Source organism: Anopheles gambiae, chromosome 2 (genome assembly GCF_943734735.2).
Source record: "Anopheles gambiae chromosome 2, idAnoGambNW_F1_1, whole genome shotgun sequence".
Taxonomy (NCBI): Eukaryota; Metazoa; Arthropoda; class Insecta; order Diptera; family Culicidae; genus Anopheles; species Anopheles gambiae.
This window is the reverse complement of record NC_064601.1, coordinates 41,988,308-42,013,088: the sequence shown is the minus strand read 5'-3', so window position 1 is coordinate 42,013,088 and position 24,781 is coordinate 41,988,308. Positions and strand designations below refer to the sequence as shown.

At 44.9% G+C, this 24,781-nt stretch overlaps 3 protein-coding genes across 10 annotated transcripts; 2 read left to right on the top strand and 1 right to left on the bottom strand.

Moving 5' to 3' along the window:
- Window positions 1–2,571: 2,571 nt before the first annotated feature.
- On the bottom strand, window positions 2,572–16,787 carry LOC11176108 (ataxin-2 homolog). Of its 8 annotated transcripts, none has more exons than XM_061640834.1 (6): window positions 13,528–13,829; window positions 11,034–11,458; window positions 10,761–10,917; window positions 8,304–10,678; window positions 7,034–7,314; window positions 2,572–6,892 (listed from the first exon to the last, which is right to left on the bottom strand). In XM_061640834.1, exons 3-6 carry the CDS (start codon window positions 10,860–10,862, stop codon window positions 6,435–6,437), a joined length of 3,216 nt encoding a protein of 1,071 aa, XP_061496818.1. In that variant the 5' UTR covers window positions 10,863–10,917; window positions 11,034–11,458; window positions 13,528–13,829; the 3' UTR covers window positions 2,572–6,434. The 8 variants fall into 8 exon arrangements, with proteins under 8 accessions (XP_061496818.1, XP_061496820.1, XP_061496813.1 ...); XM_061640836.1 differs by having other exon boundaries at window positions 13,570–13,829; XM_061640829.1 differs by lacking the exons at window positions 11,034–11,458; window positions 13,528–13,829 and adding an exon at window positions 16,653–16,787.
- Window positions 16,788–18,671: 1,884 nt separating this feature from the next.
- Window positions 18,672–20,158, top strand: LOC3290889 (uncharacterized). The gene is made up of 2 exons (XM_559505.7): window positions 18,672–19,689; window positions 19,763–20,158. Exons 1-2 carry the CDS (start codon window positions 19,158–19,160, stop codon window positions 20,131–20,133), a joined length of 903 nt encoding a protein of 300 aa, XP_559505.7. The 5' UTR covers window positions 18,672–19,157; the 3' UTR covers window positions 20,134–20,158.
- A 1,795-nt stretch (window positions 20,159–21,953) lies between these two features.
- Window positions 21,954–23,489, top strand: LOC1271470 (uncharacterized). Its single transcript, XM_310268.8, has 2 exons — window positions 21,954–22,721; window positions 22,793–23,489. Exons 1-2 carry the CDS (start codon window positions 22,226–22,228, stop codon window positions 23,467–23,469), a joined length of 1,173 nt encoding a protein of 390 aa, XP_310268.8. The 5' UTR covers window positions 21,954–22,225; the 3' UTR covers window positions 23,470–23,489.
- The last annotated feature ends 1,292 nt before the right edge of the window (window positions 23,490–24,781 follow it).

Below are 24,781 nucleotides of genomic sequence, written 5' to 3'. Positions count from 1 at the left end.
CAGTCGAATTTAAATTGAGTAAACATAGTCAAACGATGGACAGAACTGATCTTTTATAAATAAAAGATCATTATTTATAGCAAATATTCAATTTAAAACAGAATACAATTTCCCTCTAATTATCCATCTCAGTTAAATTGTACTAAAATCACATTCACATTCTCACTCATGTTCGTGTAACACTATTCGCTAATGAGCCCGCCTGTGGCAGTCTGCGGCCAACGATTCGACGGGCTAAATTTGCCAAAATTGTAACAAATCAAACGACCGTCACCCATTAACGTCACGTCATCGAATCGATGAATGAGTGGCCGCGTGTCGTGTGAATTGGTGGCGCACACGGTCCAGTTTAACACGCGCAATCGATGCGACAAACAATTAATCACAATTACCCACCGCAATCGCGCGGTACCTCCTGCTTACTATCTCCTGTGTGGTGCGGATGCTTCTTCTTAGCGCCATAGCTCCTGCGTGTGCGGAAACTATTAGGGGAAAGTGAGAGCGACGCGGCGGGCTGCTATCAAAGGGCAATGAAACATATTTTTCCTCTCACTTGCCGGGGTAAGGATGTGTGTTGTTTTTTGTTTGTTTTCCCCTCGCGATAAACATGACAAGAGCTGACAGGACATGCGGTTATGCAGCATCCCGCAATTCTATTTGTCGGTACGACCCTAGACTAGATGTACCCGTGCATCCCAATGTACAACACGGTCAATTGAGGTTCAGGGGGTTGGGAAAACGCTTCAGCCATAGCGAGTTTAAAATAATGTTTGTGTTTCCCATGGCTGGCCGGTTGTGCCGAGGCATTTAATCTATTTTTTCTATTTAAACAAAAAAGACTAACAAATCCTCACCCAATGCGTACACAACGATGAACCGCTTGTGGATGTAGAAATTGGATGCCTTTTTTCGCATTCCTGGAGTATACCGTTAATTTGTACATTAACTATTATAATAATTATTGTTATCTTTGTGGAAGGATTCATTAAATCATGCATGTCATGTAGACATGTATTTAAGTTCTACCTTAGATTTTTATCAATAAATTCTCAGGTTTCGCGACAACATTGTTGTAGTAGATCTTCTCCATTAATTCCAGAAATTCACTATGGAACGCAGCTGAGGTATGTTGGACCGGTTCGCTGGCTAGGGTATCACATGTACTTAATCATATTTATCCGTTTCATTTCATCAAATAACCGCTGTGAGTTTTGGTGTCATTGGCCGAACCCAGTCGAAGCAATTTCCGCTTCTTTAGCTTCCTCTGGAACTCCTAGTTGCTCAGGGTCGTCGGCCATTCGGAATCGGACATTCTTTCGATGCTCTGATGGTTGTCTAGTGCTCCAATAGTGCCTAGATGTTTGAAGATGCCAGGACGGTCTTAGAAGTCATCCAAAAACTACCGCACAATGTCCGTTTTCGTCGTGGCGGGCACGCACGCTTCTGAACGAAAGTTGCTTTACTTTTTTTTACCATCACGGTTAGAGTCCGACTGATGGAGTTTTCAATTTTTTTTTTGTTAGTGCGGGTGAAGATAATCCCATGAAAAAACGAAAAAAAATGTTCATTTTTATGCAACCGTTGTAAGGTTTTTTTCATGCGACAATTGCATGGGCATAGGTTTGTGCAGTTGAACACAGTTGAACAGGTACTGAATACATCTTCTTCTTCTTCTATTTCTTAATTCATTATCACACAGCCGGATAGGATAGTCATGTCAATCCTTGCTATCTCTCCTGTCCATTCAAGGTTTGAACCCATGACGGACATGTTATTGAGTCGTACGAGTTGACGACTGTACCATGGGACCGCCCCTGTGCCCGCGCATTGAATACATGTTCTTGGTTATTCTTCAACGGCCTTGTGTGTCAGTGTCAATCAGTCATAATAGGGCATTCGTGAATCCGGTCTCGTACATACATGATTTGAACGTTTTAACATTACACCACCTCCTTCCATCCAGTGATTAACGATGGTTGAACATCTGTTTCCCCTATGCTTGCCAGTCAGTCATCAAACTCCGACGACCTTGACACGCACGGTATGCAAATTTAAAACTATTTATTCGTGGTAGTGGTAAATAACTTCATGATCCATCGGTTTAGTTTTATTCATTTCAAATCATCAAGGATTTGTAACGAACATAAAGGGACTTCTTATCCATATCCACTTCATTAAAAGCAAGAGAATGCATTTGAATAAACGACTGGATAGTTATATACTTCTCACTCACTTTAAAAAAAAAACAATTAAATTATTTGTAAAGTAAACAAATGCTGATTTAGTTTATTAATCAGCATTTTAGAATTTTTTTTCTCTCGATGAGCTATTTTCTTGGCGACGACTAGTACGGAGTACTACGGAGTTTTAAATCCATCATTAGCTGGAGCCATAAACAAGTATAGGACAAAATATTGCAAATAATTTGCACAAAGTAGATACTCTGAGGAAGAATACATATTAAGATTAGGATTTAAGTTAATTTAAAGAGGTAAATCAAACCAATAGGCCCAAAATCTTGATGAAAGTAAACAACAACTATCATCGCCGTAATAAGTCACATACGTAGTGTTTGGTTTTGTTTAGTGTGTTTTTTTTTTATTATTTTTTCTGTTTTTTGTTTCACTGAATGGTTTTTGCTCTTTTTTCCTCTTTACAGACAAAAGAAAAAAAGGTAAACGATAACATTTCAATCGCCACGCCACTTCCGCGTGAAACTGCCGTCCACCGCAATACTCACTAACAAATCGCTTCATTTGCACCATCACCACCGCCCAAAAGGTGCATCACCCTATAACGTGTAACATGATCTCGTGATGCGCTACAGTGATGCTGGGTTTTGACATCTGCTTTTACCATCCTAATTGCAATAATCCTCATATGCATGTGCCTTTCCTAGGTTCGATTTTTCTTTGCGGACGCGGCATAACGCAGAAGAAGAGTGCGGGCGATTGTACTTGTAGATGGAAAACAAATAAAAACAAAAAAAGATTTAACAATGTATAAGCTTTTTCTCACGGTTTGTTGTAGGTTCTTTCTGTCGCGTTTTTTTGTTTTTTTTTTTTTGAGTGTAACGTTTGTATGATCATGATTGCTCCTGTTTAATGGAAAAATGGATTATTTTCGTTTTTTGGGCTGTAGCAGTTCAGTTTGACTGTATCGCGTTAGTTTTTCCCCTTTCACTTTTCATCTATTTGTAGCTCTAAAACTGAAAAAAAGCCTAACCCCACACAGAGACGTGTAGATAGCTGGAGCTTTTCAGAACGTAAATCGATCCCTTCGAGTATTGCGTAAATTTGATCCAGGAGTAGGAAAATTGTAATTGAAATTTCAAATTCAGCTTCATTGACACTGTTACTCGTTTCTGTTTGTCTGTCGAACTGTGTCTGTTCTCACTTGTTTTGTTTGTTCGATGTGATCTTGGCTGAACACTGCGTAGTATGCTTTCATCATTTCTCTGTCAATAGGCGTATTTTTTCACCTCTTTGCAAATGATCACGCCGTCCATTTGACTTCTGTTGAAGATTTGTTCCTTTGTTGCCCTTCGTCAATGATCTGCACGTATTTTACATTTTTTGTCTTGCCATTCTCTTGCTGCAGGCAAACATTCTCACGCATTTTACTGCATTTTACATCTTTTCAATATTCTTTGCTTCTTACTCTCTTTCTCTTTCTCTTTCTCTTTCTCTTTCTCTTTCTCTTTCTCTTTCTCTTTCTCTTTCTCTTTCTCTTTCTCTTTCTCTTTCTCTTTCTCTTTCTCTTTCTCTCTTTATTTCATTCGATTGAGTCTTTTAAGCCCCTTTTCCTTTGCTTGGGCTTCTAGTTATGTTCTATGTATATTTTTTTTGTTCTCTTGCTTTCTAACATGTTTAACATGTTTGAATAGTCTTGCACGTGCCTGCAATTCATCAGCATTCGTACAATCGCGCAACGGTTGCCTGTTATTTTGATATTTTGTAGAATTTACATTCTTTTTTCATTACTCCTCAATAGCACCGAACTGTATCGCTGTTTTCACGCCATTATCCTAGTTAGTGGTTCATCACTGTTGTATCTTGCGCTAGTATCGTCACTTGCGTCGTCCTATTCATCGCCCTTACCACAATGCAAGTCCTTGTAGCTAGCTAAATACTAGTTTGTTGCTCTACATTTTATTGCTAGTGTGTGTGGTCTAATTGTAGTTTGCAAGACGTACACATGTTAGATGAGGAAGGAAGTCAGATGTTTTCCCCCTCAGTTTTTTGCTCACTACGTCATTTTCTTCCATTCGTGAGTATGTTTGGCTACTAACTACATGACGTGTCTCTCGCATTTCGTGGTTTTTGCCCAAAAAATTGGGACATTCAATAAATTATATTTATTGGCTACGTGTTACGCATTCGCAGTTTCTTCCAACGGAGTCGCATTCACCTTGTAGATGCTTCATTAGCGATAATTGTGATTTTCTTCATTATCCTTTCATTTCACACACATTTACTTCTCCACCTAATGCTTTGTTGGCTTGCTTAAGGTTGCTTCTTAATTTTTTAGCTCTTTGATAATTACCAAAAGGTTTGCCTTTTTTCTAGTCTTTCCATTGTTTACGGAAGAATTGTCGCTCTAGATTCTTCACTTCAGCATAAAACATAACCGTTCTTGTCACAATCACACAATACACCGTTCATTCAAGCTGTGTCCACACCCATTTTTTTACACCTAAGAGATTTCAGCGTGTGCATCCTTGCACTACAATCATTCTTGCATACGATCAACCTAACGATTCTGCCTTGTCTTGCCCGACTACTTCTTTCCCAACTTATTTCCTTCCTCACTATTAAGATTAATTTGATTTATCTAATAATGTATTACTTTGCTAAGATACGAATGCATGTATCGTGTGTGAGTGTTTTTTTCTTTTCTTGTTAAGTTATCGTCCCGAGTCCTTGCCTACGTCATATTGTTTCAATGGCTACTATCATTCACCTTCAACAATGTTGTTGGTGCCGTTCTTTACACACCTATGTAAAATCAACGCGCGATCTATGCCATGTTTGGGGCTAGGTCGGTTACACAGAAATGCGTACTTCACTCGCCATTGCTGCTGCTTTTACATTCTCCCTCATGTACATCCTATCGGGATCTTATTGATTAGACTACCCTTACCCTCAACCAGTTATATGATACAATTTTCACGTTTCAACTGTTTGCAGTTTCGTACCACACCTGCAGTCTTCCTTCTTGCCTTTTCTTACAACATTTCCTTATGATTGAGTGTATAATATTTTACTTGTTCGACTATGAGCAAAAAGAATACAGACAACTTCATTCCTCTACTGCGAAAGAAAAGGACCAACAAACAAGTGTGTGTGTGCCTATGTTTACCACCGTACTCGTCTTGCTGTTCCGTGCCCACCCAGCACAGTTTAGAAATATTCTAAGTAGTTTTTGCCTCTCCCCCAAAAGATCTACTTATCAAGAAGGCTAAGAGAGCCTGCTCTACAATCTGTTCATATTTACCGTACCGTTAGAAACGATCCGGAAATCGCCATGTCACCAAAACACACGAGATGCGCTCATTTCAATCATTACCGAAACACTTTCCTGATCGCGGAGCTTCACTGTACGTGCTCACAAACAAATACACACCCGTCAGAAAGCGCCATGAAGCGCACACATAAAATTTCAAAACCAGTGCTCACAACATAACACTATCCATGGATGTTAATGACATTAATGGCATGTTGGAAACGACTAAAAATATGCCTTCGCCATAGAGAAAAGGGGAATGTCATTGTCACAAATTATGATGGTAGAACAAAAACATGAAACTACTAAAACAACAGCTTAATCCAAAAAAAATACCACACAACTGCTTGCATACGTGACGGAAAGCAGCTCGTTTCAGGAGATATATCGTGAAAGTGATGAACGCAGGCATCATTGTATGCGTACACGATGGCAGCCCACGAGCATGCAACCAGCAATACCGGTTAATCGAGCGACTCAGGAGTATTGGATGACGGGAATATATTCCCCGGTAGCAGTAGTGTTAACAGTTTCGCTCGTTCTGTTTCTCCCGTTTCTCGTGTAAACATTTGCCTATATTCAGCAGAACGCGATTCGGCGTCTCACTGTCTTAAAGTAGTAATAACCGCGCTTCCGTTAGACCATTTATACATATATAATTCAGTTCGTTTGTTCTTGTTCACCCTTATGCATGGCTTTCAGATTGTATATTTTATTTTGTCTTCCCTTTTCTTTGCGCAGTACGCTTTCAATGTGCCATTAAATGTCTAAGGGTCGCAGCAGCGGATGGGACGACCTCCGCCGCACTATTTGTTTTGCCAGCCTTGCGTACCGTTCGCGTATGCGCTCTAGTTCTTCAACACCTTTGCGTACGACGGATGGGGCGGTGGGCACCCATTGGTACCGGGCGCACCAGCGGAGAACTTATGCTACTGTGCCGACGGGTGCTGGGCCACGTGCATCACGTGCAGGTTCTGCTGGTGGTGGTTCTGTTGCGGTGCGGACTGCATATTTTGGTAGAGCGTCGGCACTACCTGCTGCTGTACGATGGGGACCGGGATCGGGTACGGTGTCGGTTGCTGATGGTGCACCGTCTGGTAGGTCGGTGGGCCACCGCCAGCCGGCGAAGGCTGCGGACCCGGATGGTACTGCTGGTGCGGCTGGCCGGGCGAGGGCGTCGTGGATGGCGGGGTCGCGGCCAGATACTGGATCTGGCCCGGCTGGGGCGTTTCGTAGAAGCGGTACGGCTGATGGAACGGTGGCGCCGCCTGGAAGGGTTGCGCGTGGATCGCCGGCCCGTACGGAGACATTATTTGCAGCGGGTTAGGCGCCAGCAGTGGCTGCCCAGTTGCGGCCGCTACCTGCATCTGCGATGCACCGACTGGAACTACAACAGAAAAGATAGCAACAGTTAGTAACATTCAACGTGCCGACGCTACGCCTCCCCGGTACCGGTCGGCTTTCCGGCAGCGGGCAAGACGCAGCGGCGGTTGAAGGTGCGTAGTTTTCGTTGGATTTTCTTGCGTACAAATGTCATTCCGGTAGCTACCTTGTCGGCCATTGCGGATGCGCGTCTGTTGGGCCACTTGCTGGTGCTGCTGGGCGGTTTGGAATGAGGACGGATTCACCACGTACGTCACGAACTGTTGCGGAATGACGTGCGGTGACTGCTGGTACGAGCCCTGGGTTATCGCAGCCGGGCCCGGCGTTTGTGGTGTGTGCGGGCTAGAAGACGTGTGACTTTTCAGTGGGCGTGCGAAATAAGGATTACCATTAATGATACTTATGTTACTGTTAGTGGTTGGTTGGCTAGCGGTAGCGGTACGGTAGGTGGTTATAAGATAGTTTTGATTATTGATGGCATTGATTTGTTGTTGGTTTGTTTTTAAATTGCAACAACAATTGGTAGTAGTAGTAGTAGTAGTAGTAGTAGCAGTTCATAGTATTGCATTTTGTTTTAATAATGGAGATTGAAAGACGTTGGTCGGTCAATTTGGTTTCATATGATTTTGGTTCATTTTTTGGTTTTGGTTCCCGAATTCAAATCCAGACAGACGCGCGTAGACAGTTGGGTGTTGTGGTGGTGGAGGGGCACATTTTTGGCACGGGCACATGTGAGGATGTGATTGATGGTTGTTGTGATGGTGGTGGTGATTGTGGTGATCATGGGCGTGGCAAAAAAATTAGTGTGTTAAAAAAGGGATTTTTGTTAACATTATATCGATGATGGTGGGAAGCAATTTTGAATTGAACTATACATCATACAAGTACACGTGAAACAAAAGTTCACGAAAAAGGAACATAAATTGCGTTAAAAAAAACTCTCAAAAAAGCAACCTAAACAGCTATGAAATGAACGAAAAAGGAAACAGAAGTGTAACAATCGAGACAGTTCATGCATGATATGGAAATTAACGAAAGAAATAACTTTTATGGAATGAAAAAACAAAAAATATGCAAAATGTAAACGTTAATTTAAAGCAAATGAATGAGATTTTATGAATTGGATTAGCAATTTAGAATACAATAATTTACAAGCTGATGAGTCAAAAGCTACTGCAAAAAGGCGAACGTTGCAGTAAGTAGAAATGTTAATCCCTTTAGAATTATTGTTTGCGTAGTCCACACTAAATGAAACAATGTTTCTTACATAGAATTGATCAACTATTAGGGGTTTATCATATTTCTGCTTACTGCAAGTTTCATGCATTTTTATATACACACACACACACATATTCACACATTTACGTGCAGACGGAACACCGACTAAGACGAACATTCTTAACACTAATACATACCGTGACGGATTGGGAGTGCTTGGACTGCGCGGCGTAAACGGTTTCGCCGCCGGGTTCAACGTGAACACTTTCTTAGTGGCTGTGCCTGGTTTCGGCTCCCCGCTCGCATTTCCGTTCGCGGACGTTCCGTCCGGAGTACCGACACCGTTCGCATTGCCGTTCGGTGCACCGCCCGACGGAACGGTGCTGCCAGCGGCCGCATTTTGACTGCCAGGGCCGGTTGCAGGGGCACCGGTAGGGGTGACGTGATTCGGTTGCTGCTGCTGGGCCTGGGGCGGCGAGCCGCCGCCGACCACTACTGGCGGCTGTTGGCCTTGCTGCGGTGGCGGTTGCTGCACGACCGGTGGCGGCGGCTGCTGCACAAGGTGCGGCGATTGGGAGGCCAGCTGGGCCGGCACAACCACCATACCCGAGGCGGTCTGGGAGGCTTGATTTTGCTGCTGATTCAGTGGCGCCTGCTGGGGCGGTGGCTCGCTGTGGGGCGATGGTACCACCATCTTGCCCTGCTGCTGACTGTTGACCAGCGGGGGCGAACTGTCCAGCGACGGTGGCGTCGAGTGGTCGGGTTGCTGCTGGGGAGGTGGCGCCTGCTGCACCACGACGTTGTGCGAGGGTGGTCCTTGCTGCTGCTGTTGCTGCTGCTGCTGCTGCGGCGCCGGAGGAGGCGGCTGCTGGTGAACATTTGGCATAGGCGGTTGTTGCTGCGGAGGGGCCAGTTTGAAGTCTTGGTTGAATTTGCGCAGATTGTCGATTTCCATGTCCCGATTTCGGACGACAACCGTGCGCTGGGGTTGGGGCGGTGGCGCCTGCACCTGAGCCTGCTGCTGCTGCTGTTGGGGCGGCGGTGGCTGCTGCTGCTGAACGGGCGGCGGCATCGCCATCGAATGCTGCTGCATCACGACGTGCTCGGCCGGCACCACCGTTGGTGGCGGCAGGTGCGGCGGCACAACGGCGTGATGCGGATGCGCCAGGTGCATCGGGGGCTTCGTAGACATGGGCTGCATCTGGCCACCCATTTGCTGCGGGTTAAGCGATGGCGGCGGCTCACTGTACGTCATCGGTGCCGGTGCGTTCGCGTACTGGCGAACTCCCCGCTGTGGAAGAGGCTTTTGGTTGCTATTTACATTCATATTGCCACTACCACCACCGCCGGGTGGGACACCGCCCATATCGCCCCGCCCGTCGCCGTTCATCTTATTCGAGTTCATTACCGGCGGCTGGCCGTGCTGCGGCGGAGGCTGCTGCTGTTGCTGCTGGTGCGGCACGTGCCCGTAAGGCGATTGGTTCGGGTGCATTCCGTACTGCGGATGACCCATACCACCTCCACCAGCACCGCCTCCGTGTTGCTGACTGCCTGGCGGAGGCTGCTGCTGCTGCTGCTGCTGGGACATCATCTGTCCGTAACTGTTTTTGTGCGGAGCCTGCGGGCTTGGTGGCTGCTGTTGTTGCTGCACCTGCACCTGCTGCTGCTGCTGCTGCTGCTGTGTCGTCACTACTGGTGGGCCTCCGTTATTATTATTACTGTTGGCCAAGGGAGGAGGGGTGCTTCGCACCAGCTTGCCAGCCTGGCCGGGTTTGCGCTTGGCCGGCACGACGTACTTCGTGCTCGAGGGCATCGCCTGACCCGTGCTACTGCTGCTGCTGCTGTTGCTGCTGCTGTTGTTGTTGGTCGAATTGTTCGTATTGCTCGCTAGGTTATTGTTTCCGTTACTATTACTGTTCGCTGCGTTACTACTGTTGCCGCTGCTACTACTAGTGCTACTGCTGCTGCTGCTGACGCTGTTCGAGTTCTTATCCGCAACGCCGCCGGCGGCGGGCTGCGGGCTGTTGTTGCTGTTCGGGCGGATGACGGCGGCAAAGGCGGCCTCCTCGTCACCGTTCTCGATATCGATGCGCTCCTTGTACACCGGGTTGTTCTCTATCTCGTTGGCGATCTTTTCCGCCTCCTGCTCCTGCACCTTAAACTCTTCGCTGTCTTTCTTCTGAATCTGCACCGTGTAGCCGGACAGGGACTGGTCGAACGTCGATTGCACGCCGTACACCTGTTCGTTCTTCAGGAACATATCATTCACATCCCACCCATCCGCGTTCGAGTCGAGCTCGAGGCTCTGCTCGAGCGATTCACCGTTCAGGTCGCCGCTTTCGTCCCACGGTTCCAGCACGCGATCCTCCAACCAGTTCGTGCCGTTGCAACGCGAAATTGCCGTATCGGTTTTGAACGTATCCCTCGTAGCGTCCTCCGGATCGACGTCCTTTGCCACGATCGTTACGATATCGTGCGGTTTGAAAATCAGTCGGTCCACGAACGTGTCGACGTTAATTTTTGGCTTCTGATCGGGACCAATCTCAACGCGATGTGCCATTTCCAGCACAACCTGTAAGCAACGAAGGGAAGGAGTCATTACAATGTTGTACCCTGTGGTTTGATTTGATCAACAACGTCAAGCAGTAACTTACCTGAAACTGTGAGGAAAATGTTCTGAACACTCCTTCGTATGTGTGGCCGGCTGGCGTCTGGATCTGGACGAGATTGCCTACGTGTGATGTGGCTGCATGCATGAACGGTGCATTGTTGTAAATGCCTTCGGCTTGAATCGAACGTTGCCGCTGGGACCTGCGATAACAGAGCAACAACCGAGAAAAAAGTCACATCGTGAGTACAGTTGAGTTTGAAATTGTGTACAATCGAACGGAAGCAAGATCGAAATGAGGCTTTTTTATTTAAAGTACCATTAAATAAGAATGTTGTAGCGCCATTTTCACGCTAATGAAGCCCAAGATGTAATGTTTTAGAATAAAGTGTATCACAGTGTTGTATCCTTTTACGCCCGCGGTAGAACTAACAGCAAGTATAATTTGACTATTCGAACAGCCGCACACGAATCACACACTCTAACAGTGGAATCACTTCGATCAATGGAGTCCAATCGCTTTCTCCAGAGAACTATAAGTCCGAAGGTTTAACGACGACAAACACTGACCAGTCCACCGTTACTCTCTCATCGCTGCACAATAACGGAGTGTGCATCGCAATGCAGCTTCTTGACCGTTGTTTGATTATCCATCGTTCATTGCTTTGCTATCACAACTATCACAATGCTTCGCCGAGGCGTGACTACTTCCGGCACTGTGTGCTCATGTCCTGTGGTGCTTTCCTTTAAGCGAGAAAAAAACGCATTTGATGTGGTGCTTTGAAGAGGCTTCACTCTAAATTCACGTGCCTGTTATTGATGGAGCAAAGGTGCCTTTCTCTCTACAATAGTGCCGGAAACGTTACAAACACGTTACATTCTCTCACAAAACGCATGCCACGCGCTTATGCGACGAGCATTTGTGATTGGAGAATCATTACAAAATATTAAAGCGAATAAAAGGTTTTGTTTCTCTTTCAGCCAGAGCACAGAGCATACATTCGCTATGACTGTCGTACGCCTTTTGCCCTGTTCAGTGTGATTAGCCCAAAATGTGGACCGTTCTGACCTGCGACTTCTTCTTTATGATCTTACTGTACATGCTTCTGTTCCAACCTTAGTTACATTCTATTGACCAAACTGTTGTGTGGCACGACAACCAGAGGGTCATTGGGATAGTAAAAAAAAGTGTCTATAAAATGGTTTTGCCTCCATGTGATCATCGATTTGATTACTGCTGGTTTATGGTATGCATTGCACCAGCAACGTTACCAGAACCTTACATTACACATCGACGCTCGCAACCATCGCGCTCACACAACATCAAGCATGATAACAATGATAGGCACTCAAATTGGCCTTTACCGAAATTGTATCCACGTTTGATTCATGTCCACGGCAATGTAGAAATTCTCTTACGTAAATCAAACAATCCATCCAGTCAGAAACTTACTATCCGCAAAATCGGAAAGCCCGTGGAAAGCAATGCAATTTTTGTTAATTTTCTCAACCCTTATGGGTGGGAAAATTTTCGCCAACAGAAAGCGATCGAGATGTCCAACGATGCCGAAGAGGATACAGCAGCACCAGCTGGCAGCGTAAGGCGCGAGGAACTATCTCGTTAGAATTAAATGAACTACATATAAATACTCGGTCCCTCGCCTTTGTCTTTTTGCGCTTTGATAGCATGCGTTAATGTATTTTTTTTTGTTCTTCGCAAATGGGTGGCGATTGAAGCATACGCACAATGGCGAAAGGAAAGGGTGCTAGGAAGCATTCTTACGGTTGGTTGCGCTAGACAGTAGCGCATCGTTGGGAAAGGTGGCGATGAAAAAACATCATCACCTCCACACCCAGCCCTCTGCCCTCTGCCTGTGCGGAGAATGTTCACTGCTGGGGTAATGATTGCGATTCTTGGTAAACTACAGTTATTTATATCACACAAACTCCGCTAACTTCTCCAATATATACACAGAAGAAAGTATTAAGCATGATCGTGATAGCAAGAGCGTTATCAGTTGCATTTTGGGGACTTTTATTTAGTCAAGATCAAATATATTGCAACTATATGCACTGGTACTGTTATTAGTACCTTTTTATTATACAAATTGTAACAACACATAATTTCGTATATGGCACACTGTGTATGATAGCATACAAAATTTGCGAGCAAAAAGCACAAAGCATAAATGCAATTTTTCATGTTGTGATAGTGTAACACAATTGCAACCCTTTTTTATTCGTTTTTCACACTTTTTCCGACCACATGCGCTCCGTCACTGTCTTTCTCTCTCTCTCTCTCTCTCCAACACACACACATACAAACATGTTCATGCTCTCTATTTCTCGCGTGGCTCTTTTGGGGCTCCAATTCTTTCTTCTCCACATGGCAAACTTGCGAAAACCCTCACACACACACAGTCACACGCACATACAGGCACATAGATAAACACTTGCCCCAATGCAAGTGTTCTTTCACCGGGTGGAAAATGGTGAAAATTTGCTCCCAACCCCATTCCGTACACACGCACGCACAAGCAGTACGGAAAATCCTGTGCGCTAGTGCTCGTAGGACAATAAAACGGGGTCAGGCAAACCCACACACACACACACAGACACGCACTTAGCACGGGGCACCCTTTGGGACAGGCGAACACAGTCGGAGGGTCTTTTCGAGAATTTCCCCCGAAATGTCGGTGGAAAAATTAACGCAAATTTCATCTGCCGCGAGATGGTGCAAAGTTGATTGTCCGCATCCTGATCCGCATGGGTACGCGCGTACTGCACTAAAATAGTGAAGCAATTTTTTTTACACTCAATTTGTTGGATCACTCGTAAAACCCGTCGTCACTGACTTTTTATTTCGGGTTGAGGAAGGCAGTTTCTTCCCCTCGGGAAGGCGTACACACACACACATTACACACTACTCGTGGCGTCGGGAAGGATGTAGGGGGAGGGAATGGAAAATGATGTGGAGGTCCGACTAGACTTTGCGCTTCCAAATGTAATAGGTAAGTATTTGATAAAGAAAGAAGGAGTAACGGAAACGCTCGCATTCAAGGAAAGCTCAGCCACATCGTGAAGGAGCAGACCATTTGCGACTGAAACTGAAAAGCGACACGGGCGAGTTTTCCTCACTGACACACAACCGAGAGACACACACACACTCTCTCTCTCTCTCGCTCTCCGGCTTATTAGTGCCGATCTCACATCGTGTCCTGGTTGCTCTTTATTTTTTCTTCATGGTGGAGCCGGGGGGGGACGGGGAGGGCTTGAGCGCTCTCTTGTTCCGAGTCCTGGCGTGTTCGTCCGGTTTGAAGACGTTTGTTTTCCGCGCTGCTTGGGTGAGCGAGAAAGTGGATAGCTCCCTTTGTGTGGTGGTAACAGGGAGGCAATTTTCTCCTCTCGCCGCCGCTGCGGTGCTGTGTGTTTTTCTTCGAGATGAGAAAAACCGGCTGTGACACACAGACACCGAGATCTGACTGAGAGATCTTGCCGGTTCGCAACGAGTTCTTTGTGTATAGAAGCAAGCAAAGGATGGTTGTTGGTTGAACACTTTGCCTTATGCGAACTAAGTATTACCGATCATGGAGTCGCCTGGTCGGCTTGCTGAAACACTTTTCCATGATAGGTATACAACTTTTCCACAAGTTGAAAGAAAGAAATTATCGCATTTCAATAACAAACCAATTTAAATCATTGGTCGCATGGACTGCAAACGCACGACACCACACGGTGAAGTATTTTGCACTCATTTATATGAACGCGAAGTTATGTGTCTTCCTGCTCTTTAGCATTACAGCAGCAAAACTAGAGCATACGAATGGTTTTCCCGAGGGCTTTCCGAACTACGCGATGCTACCGGCAACCATCACCAGATGGCGCCCTTCCGTTCTCTACCGTTTGAACGGTGGTAGGTGTGTATGGCTGTGTGTGTGTGCGTTTAGGTCCTACCAGACACGTTTTGTGTGCTGTAGAGTCCAGTGCAACAAAGCGAGACACTAGCGAAACATAATGCTGCAGACTACAATGGGCGGGCGCAAACCACACGGACGGACGGATGTGGGGAGGGAAAATTCAATCAATAAAAAGGAAGCATAGACACACACACACGCGCGAGTGACCCGTTGGTAAGGGCAGGAGGGGCAAAACGGGAGGGTAATTTGATACAAAGAGAAGAAGAATGGGGGAGTGGGGAGGGGAGGAAGGAACGCATTGCACATTTTCACTCACTCCGTGCCATGTGTGTGTCGGCACGGGCATGCTTCACGCGTTTATATGTGTGTTAGTGAAGCGGCACAACACTTGATGGCGGCTGCTACCACCCCATCCCCCCCCCCCCCCCTCACGCTCTTTGTGATACCCAAGCAATTTTCACACCACCAAGCGAATTGTGCATCGCCCGTACTGCTGGCGTGTTGTGCGTTGTGTTACATGGTGGTGACGAATTGAGGAGCGAATGTGTGTGTGTGTGTGTGTGTGTGTGTGTGTGTGTGTGTGTGTGTGTGTGTGTGTGTGTGTGTGTGTGTGTGTGTGTGTGTGTGTGTGTGTGTGTGTGTGTGTGTGTGTGTGTGTGTGTGTGTGTGTGTGTGTGTGTGTGTGTGTGTGTGTTTGGGTGGACGTGTTTGTATATGCCATAATGGCGTTTCATGTGATTTCTAGGACGCACCGCAAACAATGCAGTGCAGCGTTATCCCGTTTCCTTCCTTCCGCTTCATTTTCCTCGCTTCGCCTAACCATTCATCCCACCATTCATGGTGTTTTTCCATTCATTTACTTTCATTCGCCCGACAAAATCGTATTGAAAATTGGTATACTTGTCTAAGCTTAACGTAGAATGGTACCATCAAGGCCGATCAATGGTACCGAACCGTGAATTAAAAAAAGAGGAAACTACGTATTTAATACACCATCTTTAAGAAAATAGCACGACGCTGCTAAAAAAACCTTTGTTTTTTTTTTGTACAAGAGAAATTATTATTATTATTACAGGTCGGAAATGGCGTAGTGGCAAAGTTATTCTATTTTTACGTATTTATTAATGCTTGGCAATTAGGCAGATAATTAAAAGGTACACAATCTACATTTATAAAATGAATTGGCTGATTCTGGTTGACCGATGAATATCAAACAATTGCTTGGTTCCGTATGACAGAATTTGGTGGATCATTAAATTATTAAAATTATTCAAATAACTACTATGACACAAAATATACTAAGAAGCATAATTTAGAAATATTTTTTTTGGCTAATTATAAAAGTGCATTAAATCGTTACTAGAATATATATCGATAAGGCAGTTCGTTAAAAAAGGAGAAAACCCAACAGCAAACAAAAACGAAGTTACACATTATTGACTCAAATTATGTTGTAAAACAAACGTGAATCAACCAGCAGAGACACAGTTTGTCGAGCTGTATTGATTCTCATCATGTTACTGCCGCCGTCGACAAGGGATCATGAGTCATGGGGTAAATGGCCCAAGGGATCGACACAGACAACGTAAAATGTGCACGGCCGACTCCAATCGTTATCGTTCGCAAGTTTACCTAGACCCTTTATGGAATGTTCGGCACAGGCAGCAGACAGGGCAGCTTTTGCGTTATCGGTGCACAGCATGGTGGCCTTTGCCACAAGAGTGACGCATAGATTAAGTTGTTTGCTTGTTTAGCAGTTTGGCCCAACAATTAAACCTTTTGATAAATCTAAATCATTGCATCAACGCATTGACCGCCGACAAATCATAATTTCAACATCTTATCAAGCTCTATTTTTAGAATTAAATGATCGATATGAATGAAAAACACATCTCTCTCTGTCTCGCTCCTTGAGTGCGATCGCGAAAAAAAGAAAGAAAAAACCCACCCCTTTTTTCCTCCCGCGTGGAATACGCGCGGAGACAAACACATGACGCAATGGTAATGGGAAAAGCGCTTACCTGGCCGGCCCTGGGCGAGTTTTGTTGCGCCGGCTCATCTCGCTATGATCGTTCGAGCGGCTCAAGGAGGAGCCTTCTCTATGGCTTCGCGTCGGGACTGGAATTTTGACTAACTTTTCCTGCGCGGGAGACGTTTTCTCCCTTCGCTCTGCTGCTCGCTGCACACACAGACACTATCTCACGCACGCTGGTGATCGCTGAATCAATTGGCTAGCTGGGGCTCGATCGTGACAGGGAATGGTGATCTCTGATCAGAAGCTAATTTTCCCCTTTTCGGTCTTGTTTTGTTTTCGTTTTTTTTGTCTGTCCTTTGTCCCGAGTTCAACACACACAAACACACGGATGTCCTTTGGGCGTCGTTTGGTGTGCACACACAATTAAAGCAATAAAATGTATTCGCAATTGATGCTTTCGATGCTTTTTCTTCGCGGCGAATCACTTGACGCACACACACACACGTACACAGTGTCTGAGGTTCACGGCGAGAGTTGGTCTTTTTGTTTTCCTCGTTCTATCTTTCTCTTTCGCGCGTACGATTGCACATGCACTTACACGCTCACTGGTGCACGCTAAATGCACTCGCTGCACCAAACGTTATCTGTCGGTATATTCGATGTCTTCTAGCGGGATCAATTATTCGCGCTTTCCGTCCCGAAACTACTTGGAGGCGGTTTCTTACCGTCTTGCCGTGTGTGTCTTCTGAAGTCAATTCTTTTATGTAACCACTAACCGACACTCAACGCACGAACAACCGACGACGATGGTGAAGGAAGCAAAAAAAAAAAACCACACGCTCACTCTGTGGGGCTGTATGCTGCTGCTAGTGTTGCTGTTGTTGTTGTTGCTGCTGGTGCTTCAACTATTGGCACCGTTGCCGTGGCAAGAGAGTTATATCGCCGCACACTACAACGCACACGCTGTCAATGTGACGCGCGTGACTTTCCCTTTGCTTCGAGGAGGGGGGGGGACTGTTGCCGCCGCTGCTACTGCTGCTGGTGTGCGAGCTTGGAGGAAAACCTTCGGTGTCTCTGTCTATTTCGACTGCTTGTTCGTTCTGCCGCGCTTATCTCGCTCGCCAGTTTGCTGTGCCCGTGGAAGACGACGTTCGGTTGGTATTAACTGTATACCCGTGGCTCACGCACTTGACCACCCTGGACCATGCCAGGGAACACACGCGTGGTAAAGGCCGATGTTACACACCGCGAGGTTCAATCTCTCGAGGTGTCTGTTTTGCCTCCACGGAAGGCGGTGATTTACGCTGCTCGTTGATGATTCGATGACAGCTCCACCGAATGGCGTTGTCAATGGGTGGCACCACGATTACGCACTTTCACTCGATTTTCCACACAGGCACACAAAAACACTCCCTCCCCTTCTCACCGTGTTCCGCCTGCCCTGCCTTGCCTGTTCGCGCTATCTGATGCCACTGCGGTGCGTTCTTGCGTTGGCTTTGTTTGCACCGATTGCAAACTTTGCTGCAAAGGCCCGTTCCGGGTGCACGAATTTACGCTTTTCCTGTGCGGAGGGTCGCGCTCGTTGATGGCTGCCGTCAGTCGTCTTCCGGCCCAGGTGAAGGTTTGTAAAGACAAACACTGCTGCGAGCAACGGTAAGGGCGATGGTGCCACACGGCGGAGCACACAACAAATGGGACACCTTTTACACCGTGGGATTGTCGAGATGGCGCTGATGCTTCAGCTGCAGCAGCAAGGGGCAACACGGCGCTCGGGACGACAACACACTCCGACGGGCTCGGCGGAAAGGCTCTGGCACCGGAGGGAAACGGCCAAAACGTTGCCGTTTTCCGTCTGCTCGCTGTACGATACCAGGTTTTCCGTCGTTTGCGCCTAAATTCGCCAGAATTCGATAGGATTGCAACAATACAAAGACTGTATGGAACAAGAGTTGGCTGCTACGGTGCCAAAAAACGGAGGAATAAAATGAATATGCCACACTCTCGCAGTGCAAATACGCTACGGGATGGTACGCACACAGTCAAGCTTAAAAATGGCGCCTGGCATTGTGTGCATGCAGGCACGGTGCGTGCGCCAGAACGGGAGAGCGTGCTTATTTAGAAAGAGCAAACGGGTCGTTCACTGTGGAACGCTCTGACTCGGGAATGTAAACGGAGGGATTCTTGACAGCTGAAGTTGACATGAAATCAAACGAATGAAACATTCAAAAAATAAATAATTTTTCGAATTTAATAGAATTTCTTTTGTTGTAGGTATAGTTTTGATTTTTTTTGTTTAAGTGGCTTATTTTAAATTTTATTTAATCATAAAACTATAATCCTCACGCAGCACCAAGCAGAAATCAATAAATTCGTAGCGACTGGCAGCACTGCCAAAACGCGCATCAATTGTCAACAACACATGTGTTTTGGGGCGACCAACCAGCGGCATTTGTTTATTCGAGAAAAGTTTTGAGGAGTGAATCGTTAACTAAAAAGAAACGATTATTTCAAAGATTTTGTGACGTTCTTTGACATTGTGATTTTTCAAACAATGAAAAGAAACGGAAGTATTATTCTCACACAAAAAAAGAAAAGGCATATTCAAACCCATTCGGACGATGAGGATGACGATCGCCTATACAACAACGAATCTAACGATGCCGGTCAAGAGCACGAGGATGAGGACGACGATCTAGCCGATGGAAGTGAGGAAGAACATGTTTCGGACGAAGAGGATGATGACGGGCAGGACTCAAATGAGGAGGAGGAGGAAGATGATGATGTCCGGATGGACTCAAATGAGGAGGAAGATGTGGAAGCCGACGGTGCGAGTGGCGAAGGCGAAGAGGGCAGTGAGCAAAATGATGACGGAGATGAGACCACCGAAGAAAGCAGCACTGCCAAAATTCCAACCCCGCGCAACAAGGTGAAACGAGTGAAACCTTTGGTAAAGACAAAGCAAAAGAAAACGGGCGTAATATACATCAGCTCCATTCCAAAGCACATGAATGTGACGATCCTGCGATCGTTGCTGGAACCGTTCGGCGACCTCGGACGCATTTTCCTGCAACCGGCTCAGAAAGGTATGTCCTTTGCTTTTGCTATGACACTTTTCACCTTATTAAGCTTTCAATCTTATCTTTTTTATATTTACAGATGGTCAAACTCGGTTGAAAACGGCCAGCGGGAAGTCGGCAATGATTAAGTATACCGAGGGTTGGGTAGAGTTTCTTGATAAACGCGTGGCAAAAGCGATTGTGCCGATGCTAAACATGCAGCCGATCACGAACAAGAAGAAGTCAGTGTTTCGGGACATCCTGTGGAGCATGAAGTACTTGTCAGGGTTTAAGTGGGTCCATCTGAACGAGCGGCTAGCGTACGAACGGGCCGTGGCCAAGGAGAAGATGCGAGAACACATACAACAGATTCGCAAGGAAGCTTCGTATCACGAAACAAAAGTGCACCACAAAGAGGTGGCACTGAAAAATGCCGCAAGGGAGAAGAAAGGCAAAAATAAAAAGCAATAAATAAAAATCATTTTGTTAACGGCAATCCTGCTATCGCATTGTATTATAGGAATTTTATGTTTCATTTATTTTGGCAAGAGTAGTTAGAAAATAGACAAGGGTCGTTGAGTGGAATTAAATTGTTTTCTGATCTATTACGATCATGCATCTGAAATTATCTGAGATTGTGAGTGAGACGCTAAAACTACGATTGAAATTATGTGAATTGGAAAATGGCATTTTTAGAACACACGTGAGTTTTATTAAAATGTACGATGGCCTTTCTCGTGGTACGTAGGACTAACTGTCCTGATATGGGTAAATCAATAAGTCAAAGAAAGCCAAGCCCACTAGTGTTACTGGCAAGCCTTGACCGACAACGGTTGTGTTGTGCCAAAGAAGAAGAAGCAAGGGATATTAGGTAAAGACGGACACCTTAAGGAAAATGTTAAAAATCGGGAGTTACTTACATACAACGACCATTGAAATGTGCATTCCTTTTCTTACACTCATGTTTTATCAGAAAATGAGTCGATTTTTATTTTTTTTCATGAAATCACACTTTTTTTCGTGCAGTTATGAAATATTTGGGTAAGTCGGACACTTACTATGGGTAAGGTGGACCTAATATGGGACCTGTAGAAAACATTGGAAATTGAAGAGATTCATAGTATTAGGTTCATAGCAATATGATATGTTAATCCTATTGCTTTCTACGCCCTGGTACGCACATACACCAATTTTTGACCAATTGTAACAAAGGTTCATTCAGCCGTGAATTTAGGAATTGTTAGAGCCACTTCTAATCTCTCGTAGAATGGAGAATCTAAAGCATTGTTGAAATAATGAGCACTAACAGCTGACGTTGCTCCAGCATGCAGAAAAAAGTCTAGAACTTCCCTTCAATCGTTTGATCGACTTTTTGAAACTTTTTAACTATTAAAAACGTATAAAAATGTAAAAATGAAGTCTTATTGCTGGTTCCGTGTAACCCGCCGTTCGACTTGTCGTTCGAACACCGTGATCAGGCTGAATGCCTTTTATGTTTGTTGATTAAAGTAGTCCAATTCGTGGTAAAATATTCGGTTTCGTGAAGTGCCTCATCGGCGCCGAGTGAGTAATAGCATAACACATCTTCCGAAACCCCTCATTTACCTTATCTTAAGTATTAGATGAAATCTTTTTTTCACTAATAGGAATAAAAAGTAAAAATAAATAAACACATTCCGTTTTTCCCGCTTTGGTGTCAGGATGCATAAACCACAAGAAAAATAGTTTTTTATTGCTTTCATTCTCGTTTTTTCGCCAATTTTTGCTTGATAATCACGACAACTCATTTATGTAATAAACCTTCTAAAAATATAAACAATACACGTTAGCTTAAGATCCGCAGTAGTCAAATTAGATCCACAAGGGATGGTACGATGGAATATTTGTTTTTTATGTGTGAATTTAACGAACTTTTTTGAACATATTATGTCAAAAATGTTCTCAAATGTTATGTTTCACTTTCAGTTTGGTTGCTTCATTGTTGAATTATTCTATAGTTACTTTTAATATGTATTTCTGAGAAGTGTCCATCTTACCCGCAGTGTCCGTCTTTACCTACCTTCCCCCAAGTTCATTTGCCATATTTAAAACATATCCCTAAAAAGCCTCACAAAATGTCTGGTGACATTCATTACAGTGACTAAATATCTATATATTACTATTTATTGAATATTATACTTTTACTTTATTAGTTGCGATAATCATTCGGTTTTATTATTAATGAATAATATAGAGAGAAATATTTTACGAATATGTAAGAAAAATATGATTAGATAATTCTATATTACAAAAACATGAAACATCATCATATAGCATAGGCCAGTCAACAAAACGGGGTCATGTATGCTATTCCGAATATTTTCATCAGTCTTTTCGAAAACAACTTAGTGTGCTGATATATTTTTAAATATTTCAAAAAAGAGCTACACACAAAAACCCATCAATGTGAAATATCCACACAGACACCATCACACGCACAACGATTAAATCCTTATCATGCCCCACCATACGGCCCCAAACATGGACGGGGCGTAAATCAAATTTTCCCACAAGTGATAGGAAAATGCAATCAGGCGGAAACCAATCATCACGCGCCCTGCATGCAGCTGAGTTCGGGCTGCACAGCATCGGAAAAGCGATGTTAGTACGGTTTGTAGTGTCACCAGCGATGGTCGGTTCAGGGAAAGTGGAATCGGACTTGAGTGTAAGCTTTCAGAAACTGTTGGAGGCAATCGGGAGGGCAAAACCTTCCCACCGCGCCTTGTACGATGCTTTCGCTCCGGTAAGAAAACGCATATGGCGCAAAAGGTGTATCCGCTGGCTGTCCGGTGCGGTGTGTCTGGCGGCCATCGGGTTGGCGGTGTACTACATCCCGTGGGTGAACTGGCAGGTAACGGCAGTTGGTCGGTTAATCATGATCGAACTGTTACCCTACTGGGACTGGACCCCGCTGTACCGTGGCAAGTGTTTAATAGCGAAGGCGAAAGAAACTGATGCCCCGAAAAAGTATGCACCGATCGCCTCATTTCCGGACGATTGTGTTGTGTGTCGAAATTTTGGTAAGAAGTGTTAAGGTTTTTTTCTTTCTTATTGTTTTAATGTTTGACGTAACGTTACGATTGCTTTACAGATGCGGTGCCAGTGCGTACCAATGTGACATACGAAGCGTTATATCGAGATCACCTTATACGTAATGTACCGATCATTGTGTCCGATGTGCATCTCCCTTGGGACCAACATCCTCGGTACGGGAGAGATTGGGACAGTTTCTTGCTGGATCTAGAGGACCTACTACTGGCGAGCCCTTGTGATTTCCGTACGAATCTTCTATTCAGCCCACGGACTGCTAAAGCTCCCGCAATAGCACGTATGGTCGATCTGCTCGCCAGCAATGGGAGCTTGTATGGAAATGGCACCGCACGTGGTTGGTTTGTGCAGCTTCGAAACTGTGCCTTGCCACCGATCAAGAAAACGCGCACCATGTTCGAGAAACCCTACTTTTACGCCACCCATTGGGAACCGCCCTATACAAACTGGATGCTGCTGTCCCGCGCTTTTCACCCGGGGGCACCAGAGCTGACACCAAACATGGCCGGTCTCGTAATAGTGCATCAGATGCGAGCAAGGCTGAGCGTTACGCTTCGGCCGCGGACAGAGTGTAAGGACAGTTGTCGTGCGTTGTCACTAACGTTACACCAGCAACAATCGCTGCTATTCTCAACCAGCTTGTGGAACTTTAGCTACCTACCGTCGGATGGCAACGAAACGTCTGTAACATTTATCACCGAAACGTACGAAAGTTTGTGAAACAGATGCGTGAAAGAAACCTGAAATATTACCTTATCTCAGCTTAATTGGCACTCTTTCTCAAGTCGGCGTTTGAACCAACAGAACAATACAGAACAACAATCGATAATCTGAGATCTAAGCAAAAACAAAGTGCAACAAATAAAACCAACGTTCGATTCAGTAATGTTTAGTTGATTTATTCACATCATTGGTTCCCAGTGTAGTTTTATCAGCTATATTGTTTCATATAATAACATTTGTATTGTTTTTTTCTCTTTTAACAATCATTGTAATTCGGTCGCATACGTCGTCAAACACCAATCGGAATCGCACTGTTTCATTCTATATATTTTTTTTCATTTCGTCTGAGGTGTTCTGTGAGAGGAAGGAGACGCACGGGTACATGGGGCGAGATGTTAAGCAGTTTTGCGAAATCTGTATGCACTGTTACCCGCAACCCGAGAAGATTATTATCGTTGGGCGCGACAGCTACGATACCTTCAAGCATGGTGCCCCTCTGGGGGTGTGCCTGTTGCGACAATGTGTTAGTATTATGGGACGCTTAATCTGGGTTTGAAAAGAAGCAAAACAACGCAGTACGCTCTCTGTAGGTCCATATGTGTTAGTGTGTGCGTATAAGTGGTATGGTAGATGGAACGTAGTCGAAGAAGAGCCTTACTTTTCATATTTGAATATTATTACTGCACAATAAAATTTTAAGAGGAGGCCTTTTTAAGTTGTCTGTTTTTCCTCATTTGCTCTGTTTCTCTTTTCTGATTCATCCAAACGGCGATGCAATTCGTACAACATTAAGGAGAGATGACATCAATTGGCATTAGACATCAGTCGGTTCACTGTCTTCTTTCTTTGGAGAGTGTTAGTCTAGCTTGAAAAGCCAAAGTACGTAAAGAGAGCAAAAGTACCAAGTGCGTGCTTGCTTGCTTGCATACTGATCGTGTTGGTCATAGGACCTAGGGAAAAGCTTAGGTAGATGTTAGATGCAGTCTTTTGCTGCTGCTACTGTATGAAAGAAGAAGGAGTGTTACGTAGAGGACATTAGAATTCTATTTGATTTAAAGGAAGAAACGTGGAAGATATTTTCAAGATATAATGAATTCACCAGATTGGTTTCAAAAGCATAGACGAAAGTTTGATTGACAATGAACTGGCGTAAGAGAAAAGGATTTTTTTAAATATTCTAAAGTTACGCTATTAAACAAGTAACAGTTTTGAAGAAAGGTTTAAGATTGTGCGTTTCTCATCGGTTTCCAGTTTCCACGCGTAACGCAATTTGCCGATCGCGATGAGATCCTTATATCTGTCCACGCGC

What these genes read in the sequence shown, in the direction of transcription:
- LOC11176108 (XM_061640829.1), bottom strand. Translation starts at nt 16,690, where the DNA reads ATGAGCCGGCGCAACAAAACTCGCCCAGGGCCGGCCAG. An exon ending in CATTTTCCTCACAGTTTCAG is followed by an intron (nt 10,679 to 10,760) that starts GTAAGTTACTGC and finishes CGTTGCTTACAG; the next exon opens with GTTGTGCTGGAAATGGCACA. An exon ending in AGCACTCCCAATCCGTCACG is followed by an intron (nt 7,315 to 8,303) that starts GTATGTATTAGT and finishes CGCTACCGCTAG; the next exon opens with CCAACCAACCACTAACAGTA.
- LOC3290889 (XM_559505.7), top strand. Translation starts at nt 19,158, where the DNA reads ATGAAAAGAAACGGAAGTATTATTCTCACACAAAAAAAGAAAAGGCAT. An exon ending in CCTGCAACCGGCTCAGAAAG is followed by an intron (nt 19,690 to 19,762) that starts GTATGTCCTTTG and finishes TTATATTTACAG; the next exon opens with ATGGTCAAACTCGGTTGAAA.
- LOC1271470 (XM_310268.8), top strand. Translation starts at nt 22,226, where the DNA reads ATGCAATCAGGCGGAAACCAATCATCACGCGCCCTGCATGCAGCTGAG. An exon ending in TGTTGTGTGTCGAAATTTTG is followed by an intron (nt 22,722 to 22,792) that starts GTAAGAAGTGTT and finishes ATTGCTTTACAG; the next exon opens with ATGCGGTGCCAGTGCGTACC.